This window comes from Rattus norvegicus, chromosome 12, assembly GCF_036323735.1.
Source record: "Rattus norvegicus strain BN/NHsdMcwi chromosome 12, GRCr8, whole genome shotgun sequence".
Lineage (NCBI taxonomy): Eukaryota > Metazoa > Chordata > Mammalia > Rodentia > Muridae > Rattus > Rattus norvegicus.
The window spans coordinates 21,407,688-21,429,059 of NC_086030.1; the positions used below are offsets into that span (position 1 = coordinate 21,407,688).

General features: G+C 49.1%; 3 protein-coding genes across 12 annotated transcripts; 1 reads left to right on the forward strand and 2 right to left on the reverse strand.

Annotated features, from left to right (window-relative positions):
• The first annotated feature begins 5,875 nt into the window (after positions 1 to 5,875).
• Dhrsx (dehydrogenase/reductase X-linked) lies at positions 5,876 to 10,632 on the forward strand. 6 transcript variants are annotated; one of them, XM_006248995.5, is made up of 7 exons: positions 5,876 to 6,009; positions 7,348 to 7,455; positions 8,058 to 8,126; positions 8,598 to 8,699; positions 9,149 to 9,359; positions 10,038 to 10,172; positions 10,414 to 10,625. In XM_006248995.5, exons 1-7 carry the CDS (start codon positions 5,907 to 5,909, stop codon positions 10,574 to 10,576), a joined length of 891 nt encoding a protein of 296 aa, XP_006249057.1. In that variant the 5' UTR covers positions 5,876 to 5,906; the 3' UTR covers positions 10,577 to 10,625. The 6 variants fall into 6 exon arrangements, with proteins under 6 accessions (XP_006249057.1, XP_038945120.1, XP_017453781.1 ...); NM_001400919.1 differs by having other exon boundaries at positions 5,888 to 6,009; positions 9,965 to 10,172; positions 10,414 to 10,632; XM_039089192.2 differs by lacking the exon at positions 10,038 to 10,172.
• Positions 10,633 to 10,789: 157 nt separating this feature from the next.
• On the reverse strand, positions 10,790 to 15,649 carry Asmt (acetylserotonin O-methyltransferase). 2 transcript variants are annotated; one of them, NM_144759.2, is made up of 8 exons: positions 15,549 to 15,649; positions 15,109 to 15,268; positions 14,711 to 14,840; positions 14,472 to 14,540; positions 14,073 to 14,191; positions 13,454 to 13,597; positions 11,973 to 12,095; positions 10,800 to 11,501 (listed from the first exon to the last, which is right to left on the reverse strand). In NM_144759.2, exons 1-8 carry the CDS (start codon positions 15,627 to 15,629, stop codon positions 11,029 to 11,031), a joined length of 1,299 nt encoding a protein of 432 aa, NP_653360.2. In that variant the 5' UTR covers positions 15,630 to 15,649; the 3' UTR covers positions 10,800 to 11,028. The 2 variants fall into 2 exon arrangements, with proteins under 2 accessions (XP_063127116.1, NP_653360.2); XM_063271046.1 differs by lacking the exons at positions 15,109 to 15,268; positions 15,549 to 15,649 and having other exon boundaries at positions 10,790 to 11,501; positions 14,803 to 15,097.
• An 865-nt stretch (positions 15,650 to 16,514) lies between these two features.
• Akap17a (A-kinase anchoring protein 17A) lies at positions 16,515 to 20,621 on the reverse strand. Of its 4 annotated transcripts, none has more exons than NM_001127246.2 (5): positions 20,481 to 20,560; positions 19,249 to 20,125; positions 18,771 to 18,919; positions 17,861 to 18,113; positions 16,515 to 17,657 (listed from the first exon to the last, which is right to left on the reverse strand). In NM_001127246.2, exons 2-5 carry the CDS (start codon positions 20,047 to 20,049, stop codon positions 16,722 to 16,724), a joined length of 2,139 nt encoding a protein of 712 aa, NP_001120718.2. In that variant the 5' UTR covers positions 20,050 to 20,125; positions 20,481 to 20,560; the 3' UTR covers positions 16,515 to 16,721. The 4 variants fall into 4 exon arrangements, with proteins under 4 accessions (NP_001120718.2, XP_006249061.1, XP_006249062.1 ...); XM_006248999.4 differs by having other exon boundaries at positions 16,517 to 17,657; positions 19,249 to 20,060; positions 20,481 to 20,621; XM_006249000.4 differs by having other exon boundaries at positions 16,517 to 17,657; positions 19,249 to 20,060; positions 20,390 to 20,529.
• Between the last annotated feature and the right edge of the window lie 751 nt (positions 20,622 to 21,372).

Genomic DNA, 21,372 nt, shown 5'->3' on the forward strand with positions numbered 1-21,372 from the left:
TATAGTAGAGGAGAGTTTTCCCTAACCTGGGTTATCTGTTATTCCAAATGAATTTGCAAATTGTTCTTTCTAACACTATGAAAAATTGAGTTGGAATTTTGATGGGCATTGCATTGAATTTATAATTCTGAAAATATAAAAGACACAGAAAACATTTCAGAAAAAAATTGAGTTTTTTTGGAAAATCATCCAGAAAATATAAAAGATGCAAAATATATTTCAGAAAAAAAATTTGAAGATTTTTGGGAAAATCATCCTGAAATTATAAAAGAGACAGAAAATATTTCAGAAAAAATTCAAGATTTTTGGGAAAATAATCTTGAAAATATAAAAGACACAGAAAATTTCTCTGAAAAATTTTGAATTTTTATGGGAAAATAATCCTCACAATATTAAAGACAGAAAATATTTAAGGAAAAAAAATGACAATTTTTTGGAAAATCATCCTGAAAATATAAAAGACAGAGAAAATATTTCAGAAAATAATTGAAGGGTTCTTTTTTGGAAAATCATCCTGAAAATATAAAAGACACAGAAATTATTTAAGAAAATGTTTGGAGCTGGGGATTTAGCTCAGTGGTAGAGCGCTTACCTAGGAAGTGCAAGGCCCTGGGTTCGGTCCCCAGCTCTGGAAAAAAAGAACCAAAAAAAAAAAAAAAAAAAAGAAAATGTTTGAAGGTTATTTTTTTGTAATTATCCTAAATATACTAAAGACAAAATATTTAAGGAAAAAATGATTTTTTTAAAAATCTTTTTAAAAATCTAAAAGATACAGAAAATATTTCAGAAAAACATTAAAGATTTTTTAGTAAAATAACCCTCAAAATATGAAGATACATGAAATATTTAAAGATAAAAATGGACAATTTTTGAGAAAATCATCCTGAAAATATAAAAGACACAGAAAATATATCAGAAAAAAATTGAAGATTTTTTTGGAAAAATCCTGAAAATATTAAAGATAGAGATATTTAAGGAAAAAAAATTGATGATTTTGGGAAAATCATACTGAAAATATAAAGGATACAGGAAATATATCAGAAAAAAATTCAAGATTTTTGGGAAAATAATCTTGAAAATATAAAAGACAAAGAAAATATTTAACAAATAATTGAAGATTTTTTTGAAAATAATCCTGAAAATATTAAAGACAGAAAAAAATTTAAGGAAAATAATGACAATCTTAGGGAAAATAATCCTGAAAATATAAGAGACACAGAAAATATTTCAGAAAAAAATTAAAGATTTTTATTTTTGGAAAATAATCCTCAAAATATTAAAGGCAAAGAAAATATTTAAGGAAAAAATACACGATTTTTTTGGAAAATAATTTTGAAAATATAAAAGACAGAAAATATACCAGAAAAAAATTGAAGACTTTTTTTAGAAAATAATCCTCAAAATATTATTTGAAGAATTTTTTGGAAGATAATGCTCACAATATGAAAGTCACATAAAATATTTAAGGAAAAAATGACTATTTTTGGGAAAATATTCCTGAAAATATAAAAGACACAGAAAATACTTTACAAAAACCTTGAAGATTCTTTTTAGAAAATAATCCTGAACTATGACACGCAGAAAATATTTATGAAAAAAATTTGAAGAAATTCTTTAAAAATAATCCTCAAAATGTTTAAGACACAAAAATTATTTAAGGTAAAAATTGACAATTTTTGAGAAAATCATCCTGAAAATACAAAAGACACAGAAAAAAACTTCAGAAAACTAATCCTCAAAATATAAAGGACACAGAAAATATTTAAGAAAAAATGTGAAGGCTTTTTGAGAAAATAATTCTCAAAAATTAAAGAGAATATATTTAAGGAAAAAATGAGGACTACTGGGAAAATAATCCTGAAATTATAAACAACACAGAAAATATTTCTGGAAATAATTAAGGATTTTTGGGAAAATCTTCCTGAAATTATTAAAGATGCAGAAAATATTTCAGAAAAATTTTGAAGGTTTTTGGAAAATCTTCCTGAAAATATAAAAGACAGAAAATATTTCAGAAAAAAATTGAAAATATTATTGCAAAATAATCTTCAATATAATAACAGAAATTATTTAAGGAAAAAAATTGATGATTTTTTGGAAAATAATCCTCAAAATATTGAAGACACAGAAAATATTTAAGGAAAAAAATTGACAAATTTTTTGAAAATAATTCTGAAAATATAGAGACAGAAAATATTTCCAAAAAATTCAACAGTTTTCAAGAAAGTAATCATGAAAATATAAGAGACAGAAAATATTTCAAAAAATTTGAAGATTTTTTGAAAAATAACCTTGAAAATATTAAAAACAGAAAATATTTTTAAAAAATGGACGATTTTTGGGACACAGAAAATATTTCAGAAAAAAATTGTAAATTATTTTTACCGAATAATCAATATATTAAAGACAGAAAATATTTAAAGAAAAAATTGTGGATTTTTTGGGAAATAATGCTCAAAATATTAAAGGCACAAAATATTTTACAAAAAATTTACCATTTTTTGGAAAATAATCCGGAAAATATAAAGACACAGAAAATATATCAGCAAAAATTTCATGATTTTCTTGGAAAATAATCGTCAAAATATTGAAGGCACTGAAAATATTAAAGAAAAAATTGACAATTTTTTTGGAATATCATACTGTAAATATAAAAACACAAAAATATTTCAGAAAACATTCAAAGATCTTTTTGGAAAATAATCCTCAAAATATTAGAGACACAGAAAATATTTAAGGAAAAAAATGATGATTTTTGGAGAAATCATTCTATACATATAGAAGACTCAAAAAATTTCAGAAAAAATTTAAAGATTATTTTGGAAAATAATCGTCAAAATATTGTAAACACAGAAAATATTTAAAGAAAAAATGACAATTTTTTGGAAAATAATTCTGAAAAAAAACACAGACAATGTATCTGCAAAAACTTGATGATTTTCTTGGAAAATAATCCTCAAACTATTGAAGACACAGAAAATATTTAAGAATAAAAGTGATTTTTGGGAAAATCATCTTGAAATTATAAAAGACACAAAATAATTTTCAAAATATTAAAGAAATGGAAAATATTTAAAAAAAATTGTCGATTTTTAAAAAAAAGAATCATCCTGAAAACATAAAAGACACCAAAAATATTTATGAAAAAATTAGAAGAATTTTTTTGGAAAATAATCCTCAAAATATTAAAGACAGAAAATATTTAAGAAAAAATTGAATTTTAAAAAATCATCCTGAAAATATAAAAGATACAGAATATATTTCAGAAAAATTTGAAGTTTTTGGGAAAATAATCCTCAAAATATTAAAGACAAAAAATATTTAATGAAAAATTGATGATTTTTGGGAAATCACCTTGAAATATAAAAGTGAAAAAAAAATCAGAAAAAAATTTCAAGATTTTTTTGGAAAATTATCCTCTAAATATTAAAGACACAAAATACTTAAGGAAAACAATGGCAGTTCTTTGGTAAAACATTCTGAAAATATAAAAGATAACTAAATGTTTAAGAAAAAAAGTAGAAGACTTTTTGGAAAATAATTCTCAAAATACTAAAAACACAGAAAATACTAAAGGAAAAAATTGATGATTTTTGGGAAAATCATATTTTTAGAAATTTCCCCCCAAAATCTTTAATTTTATTACCAATGTTTTCTGTCTCTCTTATTTTCAGGATGATTTTCCACAAATCTTCAAACTTTCCTGTAATATTTTCTTTCCTCTTAAATTTCCTGGATTACTTGCTTACAAATCTTCAATTTTTTCTGAGGTATTTTCTCTGTCTTTCATATTTTAAGGATTTTTCCCCAAATCTTCAATTTTACTACCAATGTTGCCATCTTTTATATTTGCTGGGTTATTTTCTCACAAATCTTCAATTTTTCTGAGGTATTTTCTGTGTCTTTTACATTTTCTGGATTATTTTCTCACAAAACTTCAATTTTAATAACAATGTTTTCAATATTAATATGTTCTCCAACATTTTCCACATATCTCTAATTTTTTTTCTGAAATAGTTCCTGTGTCTTTTATATTTCCAGAATTTTTTTCCCCAAAATCTTCAATTTTACTACCACTGTTTTCTGTCTTTCATAGTTTCAGGATGATTTTCCACAAATCTTCAATTTTTCCTGTATTATTTTTTGTTTCTTTTATACTTCCTGGGTTATTTGCTCACAATCTTCGATTTTTTTCCTTAAGTACTTTCTTTCATATTTTCAGGATTTCATATCTTCAACTTTATTATCAATGTTGCCATCTTAATTATTTTCTGGATGATTTTCCATAAATTTTCAATTTTTTTCTGATGTATTGTCTGTGTCTTTTATATTTGCTGGATTATTTTCTCACAAATATGCAAGTTTACTAGCAATGTTTTCAGTCTTTACTATGTTTACCATGATTCTCCACAAATCTTCATTTTTTTCTGAAATAGTTCTTTTATATTTTCAGGAATTTTTAACCCAAAATCTTGAATTTTATTACCAATGTTTTCCATCTTTTGTATTCTCAGGATGATTTTCCACAAATCTTCAATTTTTCTTGTGACATTTTCTGTTTGTTTTATATTTCCTCGATTATTTGCTCACAAATCTTCAATTTTATCTGAAGTATTCTCTCTCTTTCATATTTTCAGGATTCCCCCCACAACACACACAAAATCTTCAATTCTATTACCAATGTTGCTGTCTTTCATATTGTCCAGATGTTTTCCACAAAGCTTCAATTTTTTTCAGAAGTATTTTCTGTGTCTTTTATATTTGCTGGATTATTTTCTCACGAATCTTCATTTTTTTCCTGAAATAGTGTTTTTTTTTGTTTTGTTTTGTTTTTTTTTTTTTTTTAATTTTCAGGATTTTCTCCCCAAAATCTTCAATTTTATTACCAATATTTTCCGGCTTTGGTATCTTCAGGATGATTATCCATGAATCTTCAAACTTTCCTGTAATATTTTCTGTTTGTTTTATATTTCCTGGATTTGCTCACAAATCTTCAAATTTTTTCTGAAGTATTTTTTCTGTCTTTCATATTTTCAGGATCCCCCCCCCCCAAATCTTCAATTTTATTTCCAATGTTGCCATCTGAAATATTTTCCCCAAATCTTCGAATTTTTTCCAGAAGTATTTTCGATGTCTTTTATATTTGCTGGATTATTTTCTCACAAATCTGCAAGTTTAATAGCAATGCTTTCAGTTTCCACTATGTCCACCATGCTTTTCCACAAATCTACATTTTTCTCAGAAATATTTCCTGTGTCTTTTATATTTTCAGGATCTCCCCTCCCCCCAAATCTTGAATTTTATTACCTATGTTTTCTGGCTTTCGTATTTTTAGTATGATTTTCCACAAACTTCAATTTTTCCTGTAATATTTTCTGTTTCTTTTATACTTCCTGGATTACTTGTTCACAAATCTTCATTTTTGTTTCTGAAGTATTTTCTTTGTCTTTCATATTTTCAGGGTTCCCCCCCCTAAAATCTTCAATTTTATTACCAATGTTGCTGTCTTTCATATGTTCTGGATGATTTCTCACAAATCTTCAAATTTTTTTAAAAAGTATTTTCTGTTTCTCTTATATGTGCTGGATTATTTTCTCACAAATCTCCAAGTTTAATGACAATGTTTTCAGTCTTTACTATGTCCACCAAGATTAGGACAGGACCAGGTATTCAGGTGCCAATTCCGGTTTTCCCCGACGCCTGGCGACTACATTTCTGTTTTGTTTCCTAGCCCAGGAGGCGTGGCCTCGGTGACTGACAGCCGCGGAATGTCGCGTGCGTAGGACAAACGCGGAGGCTGCATTTCTGTTTTTTCCCCGAGACCACTTCCGGTTTCGAGGGGAAATGGGCGCGGCCTGCGCAGGGTCACGTTGGGGTCTGGGGTCGGTGGGTGTGGCCGGTCCGCCATGTTGGCCGCTTTGTGGGCCGCGCTACGCGTCTATGCCGTGGGCGTCGCGGTGACGATGGTGCAGTTGCTACGCCGCCTGCGCGGGGGCTTCCGGCCTCCGGGTAAGCCGGGGTCGCAACGGGGTCGGCGAGGGTCGCGGCCGGGGGTCGTGGGAAACGACGGAAACACACTGGCCCTGGCTCCCGGCGAAACCGGAAGTGGCTCGTTTGGGATCATCCGGGTGTTTCTGGGGCGCACGGATATATCGGTGGGGGGTCACCAGGGTTAGGGTGGGGTCACGCGGGAATTTCTGGAAACAGCGGGGACCGAGAAAAAGGCGGTAACCTTGTTAGCCCCGCCTCCCGGCGGAACCGGAAGTTGCATTTCTAGGGTTGTGGGAGGTTCCTGGCGGTGTTTCCGGCCTGGGAGAGGTCACTGGGAGTCACGCGGGATCTGCGGGGTCGACTGTCCGACCCCTGAGCCCCAGGGACCCGATAGCTCCTTGGTTGGAGACAGGGCAGTAAGTCCCACCTCTGCTAGGCAGCTATGAATATTTAAATCATAAATTTGCATATTATAATATTACTTTTCGAAAATCAGAAATCTCTTTTATACCCTGGTCCCAGGTGATGTCACTTCGATCCGGCTTCGAATTTGATTAATGTTCGTCAATATTAATGGACCCACAGCTCGATTTTAAGCCAGTTTATAGTGACATCAATCATGAATAGTAATAAGCGGCTCTGAATATCCACACTCCCCCTCCCAATGGGCGGATCCTGAGCGGAAGCCCAAGGCCCCGCCCAGCACCCAGGGCTTCCCTAGGAGCCCAAGGCAGACAGGACATTCCCTCCCCTGCTCAGGCTACACCCACAGCAAGTCCTGCCTCCAACTTCAGTTTTCACACTGGACACAAAGCCCTGGCCTGCGCTGCCTGTCACTAGAGGGCGGGGCTTAGGTCTCTGACCCTCATGTTTACCTGCTGGGCTTACCACCATGTTAATGAGTTCATTTGCATAGCAGCTTTGTGAATATTCTCGAGCTTATTTGCACATTTACCGGCTGATTTGCATATTCAAATGACCCGGACAGGGTATTGGCAGGGGAAGCCCGACCCGGTGGGATCAGCGCAGCTTGGTGTGATGGTAGCCTTGTTGCCGACCCCAACATCGCCCTTGGGCTGACATCGCACTGTACTGAAGTCCTGCCCACCCACTGTCTCCTCACCCTGATGTCACGATTATCCCGCCCCTGCTGACCCTGTTCCTTCCTGTCCTCACCTCTCACCAAGACCCCGCCCCTCCTGGTGACCCCACCCGTAATGACTCCACCCATGCTTACACACACACACACACACACACACACCCACACCCACACCCCTCCCTATGTGGCTGATCCTACTCCTGCCTCTCACCTCCCCTCCCACTGGCCCTACTCCTAACTCCGCCCCCTCTGCCCAGAGCTACCCCTGCAGGCGGACCGCGTGGCCATCGTGACTGGGGCGACCAGGGGTGTCGGGCTGAGCACTGCATGCCAGCTGGCGAGGCTAGGAATGCGTGTCATCGTGGGTGAGATGGAGGGCCTAGGCTAACCGGGGGGAGGGGGGGAAGTGGGTGAGTGGAGTGGGCTGGACTAACAGGGATGAGGAGTGGGGATAGGGCAGCCTGTGCTAATAGGGGCCATGGGAGGGGTGGCCTGGGCTAATGGGGGGGGTCAGTGGTCCAGCCTGAGCTGGGTTAAGAGGGCACAGCTGGGGTAACTGGGAGTTAGGCTAAGCGTGGCTGTCTGGGACAGCATGGGAAGGGAAGGAAGGCCACCTGGTGCCACCCTGGGGCAGTGAAAACAACACAGGCCAGCCTGGGCTACTCCAGGCTAATATAGGCTGGCCTACATTATCCGGGTCCAACCTGGGCCAGCAGGAGATGAAAGCAGTCAGGCCTGGGCTAAGCCACCCAGGGAAACCTGAAGTCGCCCCCTACCCGTGGCCTGACTGGGTCCATCCTGGGCTAACCCTGGGACAATGGGAGGAGGGCGGTGAGTGTGTTCCAGCCTGGGCTACCCTGGGAAACCCAGGCTGTCCTGGGGTAACCTGGTGTAACTGGGTCCAGCCCCGGCTACCCTGGAGGGGCGGTGGCCATCGTGTTCCCCTTCCCTACCCCATCTCTCGCAGCTGGGAACGATGAGCACAGAGGCCATGAGGTCGTTGCCAGGATCCAGGAGGAGTCTGGACCTGAGAGTGGTAAGGGGTGGGGCCTGTGGGGTAAGGGGCGGGGCATTGGGGCAAATGGAAGCCAGGGTGAGTGAGGCATGGGGTAGGTAGGGTTTGGGATGGTGGGTGGGGCCAAAGGGACAGTTGTAGCTTGGGTAGAGCATGGCATGAACAGGTCTTATATTGGGCGTGGCCTAAGGCACAGGTGAGGGGTCCTTTGATGGGCGTCTGTGGGACCTGGATGTAGGGTTGGGGTTCCAGGACAGCAGGGGAGATGGGGTCAGGCAGAGACTCCTTAGGCTGGGCCTTGCATGGAGGTGGGGCTTGCACGTGGCGTGGCCTTTGGGATTAGGTGGGCGGGGCTTCGGAGACAAGTGTGCATGGGAGTTGGGGGGACGATCCCCAGGAGGGACGATCCACAGGAGGGCGTAGCCGGGGCATCCATCCGCCCCACAGGAAGGGACATTATCCCGTGACCCCGCCCCTGGCACCCACTCCCAGCCCACTTCCTGTTTCTGGACCTGGCTTCGCTGTCTTCCGTCCGCAGCTTTGTGCGCAACTTTGAGGCCACAGCACTGCCACTGCACCTGCTCATCAACAACGGTGAGGGCAGGGCCTGGGGTGGGGGCACAGTGCTGACTGGCTCCTGATATCTTCACTGTGGGCCTCTGACATCGCCCAGATACATGGGCCAGAATCACACAGGCCACATTTGCATATGCAAATAAGCCTGTGACTTTTAATTGCCAGCCAGCAAATCAGACCGTTAATATGCATGGAGAAATCTTATCAGGAATATTTCCAAGTGTGCGAAACACCCTGTTTTGTGGATTTTTTTCCACGTGGGTGAGACTGACCTTTTCCCGTTTCTGTCCTTCCCGGATATGTCACTTCCAGGTTGGTGGGACCTGGAAGAACTTCCTGTGGGTGTGTCTTCTTGGTCCCATTGATTTTTTCCTGGTGGGCAGGACTTCTTGTCTCCTGTCTCTACTCGTTTCCTGTGAGCCTGCCTCCTGTGTGACTTGTCCTTGACCTCACCCCACCCCCTGCAGCCGGTGTTATGCTGGACCCGAGTGGCAACACCAAGGACGGATTCGAGCGCCACGTGGGCGTGAACTTTTTAGGCCACTTCCTGCTGACTTCCCTGCTGTTGCCAGCCCTGCGGGCCTCTGGGCACCAGGGACGCAAGTCGCGCGTCATCACTGTCTGCTCCTCCACTCACTGGGTGGGCCAGGCGGATGTGGCCAGGCTGCTGGGGCAGAGGTGAGCACTGGGGGAAGGGAGGAGAACTTTGCTCAGAGAGCATGCCCTCGGGGTTTGTCATAGCTGCTGGGGCAGAGCATGGCGGAGTTGGCAGGTGCGGGGCCTGGGTGAGGACAAGGCCTGGGAGGTGCCCCAGATGACATCACTTCTTGTTGATTGGTGAGGCGGAGACGTCTTTCCTGCATCTTCTCCAGGCCTGGTAAGGGCCAAGATGTCCCCACACTTATTGGGGTGATTTGCATGCTCAAATGACCCAGGTAGCCATGTTAGCTTGTGCATATTAATGACTTGATTTGTATATTCAAGAGAGGGCGGCCATTGTGGTGAGTGAAGGGTGGACAGGTTGGTGATACTACCTAGGTGGTGATTGACAGGTGTTTGGGGCTATGGTGTCATCAGAAGTTTAACAGGTGGGTGGGGCCCAGGGCATGACTGACAGTTTGGTGGGGACGTGTCATCCCATATTTGACAGACAGGTGGGTGGGACCCCAGGCTGTGGCTGGCAGGTGGACTGGGCTGAGATGACGCCCTCCCCATTCTCTGGGTGGGCGTGTCCTGGCCACCACTGCCCTGGGTACCACCCTGACCCAGACCCTGCCCCACAGCCCTGCCCCCTGTGCCCTGGCTGCATACGCTGGCAGCAAACTGGCCCTGGCTCTGTTCTCCTTGCGGCTGCAGCGCTTGCTCAGTGCCCTGGGCGACCCTGTCACTGCCAACATTGTCGACCCAGGCGTGGTTGACACCGCACTCTTCGCCCATGCTGGGTGGGGGACCCGCGCAGTGCAGCGCTTCCTGGGATGGCTGCTGTTCAAGGTGGGTGGTGCCCAGACCCTACAAACCCTGTGTGACTCCTGTGTTGCACCTGTGGCCTCTGTGTGACCCACGACCCCAAAGACCGTCATGACCTTACATGACTCTCATTGACCCCTAGTTACCCCCATTGGCCCCTAATGACCTCATTGACCACACCGTCAGTAGTCACACTGATGAACCCACTATGACCCCAAGTGGCCCCACAGTGACCTCCGCTGTTCTCCACCCCTCTCCCCTGCAGACCCCCGATGAGGGGGCTTGGACCTCAGTGTATGCAGCAGCATCGCCCAAGCTCGAAGGGATCGGAGGTCGCTACCTGCGGGACGAGGCGGAGGCTGAGGTGCTGGGGGCTGCGAGAGACCTGGAGCTGCAGGGGCATCTGTGGGCAGAGTCTTGTAGACTGACTGGCGCGGCCTGGGTGGCGGTCGGGGAATAAAGGTGTCATCTTCCTGCTGCCTCAGATCCTCACTCTCCTGTCGCACTAGGGTAGGTGGGGCCGTGACTTCATCCCCATGCAGGCACAGGCATCGCCTGTCACTCACCTGGCCTAGGAGCCCGCAGAGCCTTCCCCGAGATGGACCTACAATGTCACCGCCCTTCCCAGAGATACACGGACAAACGCGCAGCTGCGTTTATTGTCCCCTACCCCACCATTACTGTGACATCACTTCCTGCCTAAAACTCACTGACTCTCAGCTGTAATGTAACTGTCCAGAAGTCATAAATTCCCACCCATGATGTCACTTCCTATCCCAAGTCACAGGTTTTGGTTATGGCGTCACTTCCTGGCCAAAACTCCTCCATTCCCATCCGGGACATCATTTCTTGCCCAGGATTCCCTGCCCTCACTCCCCAGTCACTTCCAGTCTCCTTGCTTGAGGGTGCCACTTCTGGGTTCATTTCCTGCCCCGCCAACGTCACTTCCTGCTTGTGGGGCGCTGACCTCTGATTCCAACGTCTCTCCCTGTAGCATGATGCCACTTCCTGTGTTTCCAGTGCCACTTCCTGTCCCTGCAGCGTCACTTCTTGCCCCAGGGACATCACGTCTTATACCTGTGACAAAACTTCCTGTCCCCGTAGTGTTACTTCCCACTCCTGTGATGATCCCAGGGCGGGGTCCCCGCCGGGCCAGCATGGCATGGTATGGCCCACCAGGACGCCGCAGCTGCAGGCGGGGGAAGCCTGCACGAGTGGCCAGGTTGCGGTAGTCGCTGGCCTGGCGCTCCCACCCCTCAGCCTGCAGCATCATGTTGAGTGACAGCAGGAGCGACCGCAGCGGCCCAGCCCCGCCCTTGGCCAGCACTGCCTCCACCAGCAGTAGTGCACCACCTGTGGGGTAGGGGATTCGGAGCTGGCCTGACCACTGTGACCTATGTGACACCCCATGACCCCTGTGACCCCCAGGTGACATCAGCTTGACCTCTGTGACTCCCGCAGTCCACCCCCAGCCAAGACACCCCCTAACCCCACCTGTCCTGCAGGCCCTACGACACCTCCCCCCAACCCCGTGATCGCTAGAACCCCCAGGAATTCCCCCATGACCCCCAACACCACCTGGCCTGCAGGCCCTGTAACCTGCTGTGGCACACTGTGACCCCATGAGCCCCTGTGACCCCGCAGTGACACCCCTTGATTCTACCTTACTTGCAGGCTCTATGACCCCCTCGTAAACCCTGCGACCCCACCGTGACCCCCACCCCAACTGGCCTGCGAGTCTGTCACCATGACCCTGTGACCCTCCTCCTGACCCCACCTGACCTGCAGGCCCCAGAACATCCTTGTGACCCTCTGGGACCCCACCTGGCCTGCAGGCCCTGTGCAGCCGCCCCAGCAACTCCACGCAGGCACCATCAGCCCAGTCGTGCAGGACCCGGGCAAGAATGAAGAGGTCAGCGCGGGGGAGGCGGGAACGGAAGAAGTCACCTATGGGTGGTGCCCCAGCATGTTGGAAGGGGTCCAGGGATCGACAAGGTCAAATAAGAAAGCAGCTCATTAGCATAAGTCGTCATAAAATAGCATAAATAGATTAGCATAAAATTAGAATTCGAATAGGCCAGCATAGCAAGGCTAGGTTGCAGATTTGCATAAAGCTAACATAGGTTAACATCAATTAACATAGAATTCGTCCACAGGAACTGGAGTAATTTCAGAAGCTGGCTTGATTTGCATGAAATTAGTATATTCATGGTTGAAATGCCTGGAGGGAGCACAGCAATGGATCAGGGGCGTGGTTGGCGTTAAATTAGCATAAATCTGCATGGGTTGGCATGATATCAAGACTGACAGGAATGATGATTTGCATGAAATTTGTGCGAATTAACATTGATTGAAATGAACTAAGCACGCATTTTCAAAGTGAGTTTCGGCCATGATTTGTCACCTGAGTTCACTCGCATAAAATTAGCATATGCATAAGGGTAGATCTACATGAAGGGAAGGAGCCAGTGGGGATGATTTTCATAAAATTAGCATGAGTTAGCCTGGAAAGGAGGGAGACTGGGAAGAGTTCCTAAGTGCAAACGAAACAAACCATAGACATCGTTAGCATGGAATTAGCACATATTAGAATCAACCAGATACTGTGAAACAGCAGGGCTGATTTGGATAAAATCAGAATAAATGAACATTAATTAGCACAGAATTAACCTGAGTTATGGATGGACAGTGGATCTCATTTGTGTGAAATTAGCAAAGGCATTAGCATTAACATTCAGGAATAAACCAAGGAAGATATCAGCATAAATTAGCATAAAATTAGCACAAGTCAGAACAATGGCAAACTGGTGTCAATGGTTAGCAGAACTTATCATAAATTAGCATAGAATCTGCACCAACGTGCTGAACAAGGCTGTGAAGCAAAGTTGATTTGCACAAATTAGTATAGCAGAGCTGGGTTGCATAAAAGTAGCAAGTATTTGTTGACCGACATGGGTGGGGTCAACACAATAACTGAGCTCCACGCACAATAAAACCGCTCACTGGAATTAAATAGTATAAATTTGCATAATTGTGACGACAGAAAATGACATCACAGGAAATATTAAGAGATGCACTCCACGGTGTTTGGGGATTTAGCTCAGTGGTAGAGTGCTTGCCTAGCAAGCGCAAGGTCCTGGGTTTGGTCCCCAGCTCCGAAAAACAAAACAAAACAAAACAAAAACAACAACAAAAAAAAGATGCACTCCATGGTCCCCCCCAATGGTCCCAGTCAACCTCCAGTCCTGACCAACTGCAGGCCCCGCACAGCTACATGCCCCGCCCCTCCAGCCCCGCCTACTCACCAGCGACAAACCTCACACTGGGTCTTGCCCCTGGCGACAGGAAGTGGGTGCGGGCAGCGGCGATGACATCAGGGAGATCAAAGACACACACGGAGCTACCGGGATAGAGGCGGGCGGCCTCCTGTGCCAGCGCCCCAGACCCGCCTGTGGGGGGAGGGGTCGCCATAAGGTGGTTGTGCACACTACTGGAGATGTGGGACACATCCACCCGTGAAATCAACCGGGAGACTTAATGACCTCACTTCCTGTTCATTAACACTGAGTGACAAACATTTCCAGTCTGTAGTGGTTCTCTGATGTTGTCATTTCCTGTTTTTAGGGTTGAATTGTGGGCGGGCCCTGATGACATCACTTCCTGTCATTACAGCACCAGTGATACCTTTGGTGATGTCACTTTCTGTCACAAATGTCTAGCCAACAGGAACAACAGTAGTGGCCTCTCTTCCTGTCCTTTGGGCCACACCCCATCATGACATCACTTTCAGTGTCAGGGACTGTATGACTGGCATGTCCCACCCACAGCAAGATCACTTCATGTACCCAGTTTCCGACCCCAACCCTGATGATGTCATCCCTGACATCCCACCCCTGACATGGGCAGAGTGGGGTCAGGGCTCACCGCCAAGGTCACAGATGACCCGGAAGCGTGAGAGGTCAAAGGCTGTGAGGACCCGTCCCCCGCATAGACTCCATGTCTCCTGCAGGCCCCTCATGAACAGCAGGCGCTCAGGCTCTGACCTGGGGGCGAGGCAAGGGTTGGGTGCCAGAGTCAGGGTTGATAGGCAGGGATGTTGGGCGAGGCTGGGGGGTCAGTGGGCCGGGCTGGGACTGGTGGGCGGGTTCGAGAGGCGGTGCCTGGCCTGTGGGAAGGGTCGGTGGGTGGGGTTGTCCGGCAAATCTTGGGTCGGTGCTGGGACTTGTGGGCAGGGCCGTGCCCAGGGCAGGGGTTACGGGAAGGGGTAGGGGGTCGGCATTTGGGGCTGGGCTCTGTGGGTGGTGCCAGGTAGGGTGGGGGCACCTGTAGATGGCCGAAAAGGGGTCCTCAGCGGAGATGCCCACGGCCCTGGAGTACTGGTTCCGCCCTTCCCTGTGTGGGTGGGGCCAGGACATGTGACCTTGTGACACATCCTGATCCCTCAGGACCCTGGTTTTACCTTTTTGACCTCGTATGACCCCACCATAGCCCTGTAACCCCAGGTGACCCCAGATGACCCCAAGTGACCCTCAGGTGATCCCCACCCACCCACCGGCCCGCACCTGACCCCAGCAGCCAGGTGGGCCCAGCAGCCGTATGTTGTGCCCGCCAGGTAGAGCAGCATGCAGCGTTGAGACTGGGGGCTTCCGCTCACCAGGAATGTGGATGACAGCGCAGAGTTGGTGTAGGAGCCTGAGGGGCGGGGCATGGAGCGGTGGCGTGGCTGTCAATCATCAGATCTAGGTCCTGTCCCCTCACGGGTCACTATAAGCCATGCCCTTATCCTTACAATCATGTCCTAAGCTCCACCCTAAGCCGTCAATCACACTCCCAGGCCTGGACCCTCTCTGTCACACCCGAAGGCCCGCACATAGTCTGTCACTCACACCCAGGCCCCACACCTCATATCTGACCTTGCCCCCACCTCAGGCCCCATTCCCACTCAGGCCATGCCCCTCACCGTCCCCGGCCCCTCTTAGTAGCCCCAGCCTGGTGCAGGCGTCCATTAGCAGCTGCGTTCCCCGCGGACTCCACCCCCCAGTCTGTGCCACCGCCTCCGCTGCCACCGGGCCCTGGGCCGCAAGGTCGAAGATGCCCAGATCCAGGGCAGCAAACAGCACCTGGGGATGGGGTGGGGAGCGGGGTCAGTTGTCACGGGACAATATGTCAGAGGTCAAGGTGGCCCGGAAAAAATGCGCCATATGGTCACCATACAAAGGAGGGTGGGGTCAAACGGTCGTGGGGCACAGAGGACGAGATTGTGGGGTCAAAGGTTGGGACATGCAAAAATAAAGGATCAAAATGAGGTCAAAGGTCAGGATGGTGACTGTGGGGTGGGGTGAGTTAAAGGTCGCCACCCCACCCCCAAATGACCCCCGAACCCCCACCTCTTCTGGGTACCTGGGAGACCATGAAGCCGTGGGCGAGGCTCATAAGGACTCGGAAGTCGCGGTCAAGCTCGCCCTCCCGGCCGGGTGCCATCTTGCCTATCCTAGCCTCAGGCACAACTGCCCTGGCCCTGGGGCAAATCCAAATCCTTTAAACTGGGGCTGGAGTGGGTGTCAGCTGCTGATCCGGATCAGGCCGGCTAGCCAGGTGACGTTACTTCTGTGTCCAGGGATAAACGATGTAAGCCCTGGGCGCTACCACTCTAACCTCTGACCTTTCCTGTCCCCTCCCACCTGCATCACTTCCTGTTGTCCTCAGGGTGGGGTTATTGACCACTTCTGTCTCCTGTGACGTCAAATGACATCATCAGTCCTGTCTGACTCCTAGTGTTCGGGCCTGGCATTCACTTCCAGGGAGAGCAGCTCCACCCATTGACACCTGACCCTATCACAATCCTGAAATGCTAGAAGCCCCGCCCCACTGGGCGGTCTGTGGCATGAGGCAGGAAGCCCTGCCCACGAAGGTGACATCACTTCCAGTTGTCACATTGCACTCCACCCACGGTCAATTCGGACAAGTTCACCCCCAATCTACCCCTTCACCAGAGGCCACGCATACACACATCGTTCACGCTAAGACCCACCCATAAACCAGACCTTGACCATCTACCCAGGCCCTGCCAACACCAAGCCTTTCTCCTGGCGCCAGTCACAGTCCTGCGATCATTCAGACTCGACCACGCCCACCACCGAAGTCCTGCACACCAGGCACAGGTCCAGGGAGGCTTCCAGACACATTGGATAAGCCTTGCACAGCACTTGGGCACCGGTCACCCACATACCACACTTAAAGTGAAGCCTAACTAAGCCCTGACCACCATGGCTGATCTCATCCCTGGTTGACACCCAAGACTTCCCCACTCCAATTGAGGACTGTCCCCACGACCCCAGACAGGATGTGATGCGACAGGGTCACACATCTCCAACTCCAGGCGTTTATTCAGCATGGCCACACAATACGCCACTCATGTCACACCCAAGTCCCGCCCCCGAAACCGAAAACTCAACTCCGCATTCAGAGGTTTGAAAAAAATCCATAATGGCCGCCAGGGAGCCTATGACTTTCACAGTCCTCGGGGCGGAACTTCTGGGTCATCTAGTAAGTCCCATGATTTGGGCAGGTCGGTCACCGGCGCCGCGGGGATCGAGACCTCGAGCGACCACGGTCCTCACGATGGCGGTGTCCGCGCTTCCGGTCCCGCCCACCGCCGTCCTCTTCCTCGTGGGGGCGTCGGCGCTCACTGCCTTCACGGCTTCTAGACTGTCCTGAACTGCCCCCAAAGTCACGGGAATGCCAGGACGGGCGGCCCTCAAGGCCACATCTCTCCCGGTCACTACAGGAACTGGGCATGGCTTTGAGCTTGGCAGATGAACTTTCGGTCTCATTGCTAGCACTTACTGTCGCCATCTTGGCCACACCACTTCCTGTTTCGGGGCTGCCACTTCCTGTCGTCATATTTTCCGACCACGTCTTTGCAATTGGGTCCCTTCCCGGGCCACCTCCTGTCCCTCTGGCACCATTTCCTGTCTTTGCATCACTTCCTGTCGGCTGGACACTACTTCCTGTTTGTTTGTCCGCACCTCTTGGGTCCCCAGTACCACCTCCTGTGGCTGGGATCCCACTTCCTGTCTTTATTTTCTCATTTTCTCTGTCAATGTGGCCATTTCCTGAGGTAGCCACATCACTTCCTGTCTTCATATTCTCCCTTCCATCTCCCCTGATTTCACTTCCTGTCATTGTCTGGCTTTGTCCTGCCTCCCCATGGCCACTCCCCACAGCCATCTTGCTGTTCCCAGCCCCCAAAACGTCACTTCCTGTCCCGGCTCCGCCCACTAGACACCCCAAGCCAGGCCCCCGGGCAAGCAGCAGGGCAAGGAGGCGATGTCGGAGCTCACGCTCCCGACGTTGCAGTCCCAGTGCCCGCCGCTTCTCCTCTTCCACTCGGCGTAGCTCTGCCTCCCTCTGACGCCGAAGCTCTGCCTCCTGCTGGCGCCGAAGCTCTGCCTCCTTTGCATGGCGACGTCGCTCCTCGCTCTGCTCACGCTGGCGGCGTCTGGCGGCCTGTGGGGAGCAGGGTTGTGAGCCTAAGCTCCACCCACTGGGTAACTTCCTGTGAGCCAAGGATCCCAGAAAAGACTAAGGCAAGCACACACTTCCTGTTGGTCACTTGAGGCCCTGCCCACCCATGCCCATACCACCTCTGACTGAGGCAACACTGTAATTCTGCTCTCCTCTGACTCTGCCCACCCATAAGGCCTGCTTACTTCAGCGCGGGCAAGCAGGGCAGCAATGAGCCGCACAGACTGCAGGTTGCGCTGGGCGAGCAGTAGCCGACGGGGCTCTGCACCTTCCTCTTCCTCACGCCCCAACACAGGCTGGGGCTCTGCCTCCTCCTCCTCCTCCTCCTCCTCTCGACGTCGGCCTCGTCTCTTCCGTGCTCGTTGCCGTGCCTCTCTGCGCCGAAGCTTCTCCTCCCGACGCCGTGCCCGTTGTTGCTGCTCTGCCTCCCGCTGCTTCCTGGGTGGTTGGGGGTGGGTGGGTGATGTCACTGGGCGTGACATCGTGTGATGCAATCGGGTTTGGCGTCACTAGATATGACGTCATTCAAGCAACGTCATCAAATGATTTCATCCCAGGCTGAAGGTGATGTGATAGGGGGCGACATCATAGGGATTGACATCATCGAATGACTTTGCCCCAGACAGGAAATGAGTGTGGGATAAATGAGTGTGGGTTTGCAACTACTGAATGAGTGACAGGTGGGAGGGACCAGGAGTGTAACAAAGAGAAAGTGAGGGGTGGTGATGTCACTCTGTCATTCATATGGGTGACATTCTTATTAACACATTTAACATGAGATCATACCATGATATATGATATTGCATCCTAGTGACATCACCCCAATGATGTCATATGGTATGATGTCATGCAACACAAAGTCATTTGGGATGATGTCACCTGGTGATGTCATCCGAGTGATATCGGCCAGCAATACCATTCAGCATGACCTCATACAAGACCTGATGATGTCACACAGCATGATGTCATCAGAGTAAGCTCATCAGGGCGGTGTCATTATCAACAATGTCATGTGAGTGATATAATCCAAATGATTTCCCAGTGACATCATCCCATTGATCCACCCACCAGTCACCCTGCCTCAGACTGGCTCACCGCTGGCCTGCCCGCCGCCGCGCCTCATCCTCACGCTCCTTCCGCTTCTGCTCTTCACGCCGCTGCTCAAGTTCCTGTAGTTTCTGCCGCTCCAGCTGCCGGCGTCTGATCGAAGCCTCGCTCAGGTGCTGTGTGGCATCTGATGTCACCTGCAGGTGAAGGAGCACAGGGGAGTGAAGAGGACGTGTGGTCACATCACAATGCCGCCCTGTGATGTCATGTGGGTGACCTTTGATCTCCACACTACCCCGCCCCCTTTGACCCCTGTGACATCATTGAAACCATCATGATGTCATGGACCCCACCCCTCATCTCAGGCACTGCACTTTTCCCGAGGAACCACCCACCTGTCCACATGCAAGCGCCAAGGAGTTCCATGTGTCATTTACATCTGGTGCCCCGCCCCTACTCTGTCAGTCATAGCTTAGTCTCCGCCCACAAGATGTCAATCCACTCCAGGTCCCGCCAAACCCCTCACCTTGATGCCGCAGGCCACAGCTTTGCCGTCCGTGCCCCTAAACATGAGCTTAGCACCACGCAGGGCAGCCATGGCACGGGCGTAGGCATCACGCTCTCGGTACTGAACGTAGGCCTCGAAGCGGAGCCGCCCGCCCCCGCCCCCGCCATGGCTGCCGTCCTCACCAAGGTAAGGGTCCAGCATGGGAATGTCCACATGGCGGATCTCACCAAACGCCCCGAAAGCCTGGCGCAGGAGAGCCTCGCTGGGCCTCTCTGCTGAGGCAATGCCACCAGGGGAAGAAATGCCTCCAGCCTCATCCCCGCCACTGCCCCCACGGGGCGCAAACCAGCGGCAGGGCAGGCCCTGAAGGTGGATGGTGTCATGAGGGTGGGCGGGGTCATCCGTGGGTGGGGGCGTGGCCTCAGCGGCGCTTACACGCAGGCCATGGGGGAGGCCGCTGAGCATCATAGTCTTGCCGTCCAGGCCAGCGAGTGCGGGACGCACAAGCGCCCGGTTCTCGACCTCGCCCTCAAAGCGCACGACCTCAGGGCCGCCCCGGGCCAGGCGCAGTGATGACAGCGGCGCTCGTGCCCCCTGTGCCATCGCCCGCAGTCCCTCCATCACCTCCCAGTTTGACACTGCACGACTTGGCGCACGCGGGGGTGGGGACGTCGAGGAAGGCGAAGGGGGCGGAGCTGGGGGCGGAGGGGGCAGCGACACCGAGATTGTCACCCGCGCGATTGGCTTCAGGTACAGGCCCAGCGCCGGGCACAGGGGCACCGCCTCCGAGGGGTCGTGCACGATGGTGGCTGAGGACATGGCCAGCAAGTCTGGGGGAGCGGGGATGGTGCAGTGATATCAGTATGTAGTGATGCTCATGGTGACGTCACAACATCTGAAACACGCACACAAGGTCATGACATCAGAGAACCTTAGGATGAGAACACAGCTAAGGCTATGCTCACCTGACTCCATTATGGCCAAGGAACCAAACCCCGCCCCTCCTCTCAAATAAAGCCAAGCCTCTGCCCCAGGCTCCGCCCCAGTCCTACATTTCTCCTGCTAGGGCCCCATCCTATTTCCTAGCCGGAAAACTCCGCGGAAGCAGCAGAAACAGGTCAGACCCAGTCCACGCGAGCCCGGAGTGTTCTCCGCTCACCTCCTCTAAGCTCCACCCCTGTGCTCCGCAGCGGCCTCGTCACTCTGCCCCGTTACCCTTCGTAGCCATTCCCGGGGCTCCCGTGACGCACCTTAGCTTCCGGTGCCCAGACTCTAGTCCTCGCCACCGTCTAAGGCCTTTTGGTAAAGTCCCCGCAGGCGTTTCGTTCACGGCCGCTGACAACTGATTTTCGTAGTTTAAATGGCCACTTCCGGTCCCGGTCACCTCTGATCCGGGATACCGGAAACAGGGATCACCAGCAGAATCAGCGGCACTCAGCGCGCACGCGCAGGTTTTTGCTCTCGCTCCCAGACACAGGAGGTTGCGGCTCCTTGGTCAACAGGGCGATAATCCTGTGACCAAGGCGCTCACCGGTGACGTCAAATACGATCGACTCCCTCCCGTTTCCTCCGTGGAGACAACGTCTGTCAGCCGCTTTCAACCGCCCTCCTGTGGCGGGAAAGCGGAGGAGCACAAAGGGAACTTCCGGCACCGCTCACCTCTGACCCCCGCCTCAAGAAACAGCAACAGCAGCAGGGCGCGCATGCGTAGACGCTCTTCCGCCCTCCCAGTTCCCTTTTGCGCTTAGGCTCCGTGACAGTGGCCTGCGGGGTCAGCACTGGTGACCCCTTCGTCGCCTTCGCTCGGATGTCACAACAAAGCAACTAGGCTCAGCAAAGAGCAGACTCTGTCCGCTATGCGTGAGGTCATAAACTATGCGACTCGTCGTCAGCCAGCGCGGCCCGCGTAGCGCGGCGGGCAATCCCGTGATTCCTAGCGTATCCATGTGTGTGACGTCCGCCCTGGCGCGACCCCCGTGGCAGTGACAGTGCATCCGGGTCGTCCTTTCCCGGTTTTGACGGAGGCGACAGGGGGCGGGACTTCCGGAATTGATTCCCAGGGCTCTGCGTGGTTCTAGGGCAAGTTCCGGCTCAGATTTTCTTTAAACGGACTTGAAAAGGGGCGGGACTTCCGCCTGTCAT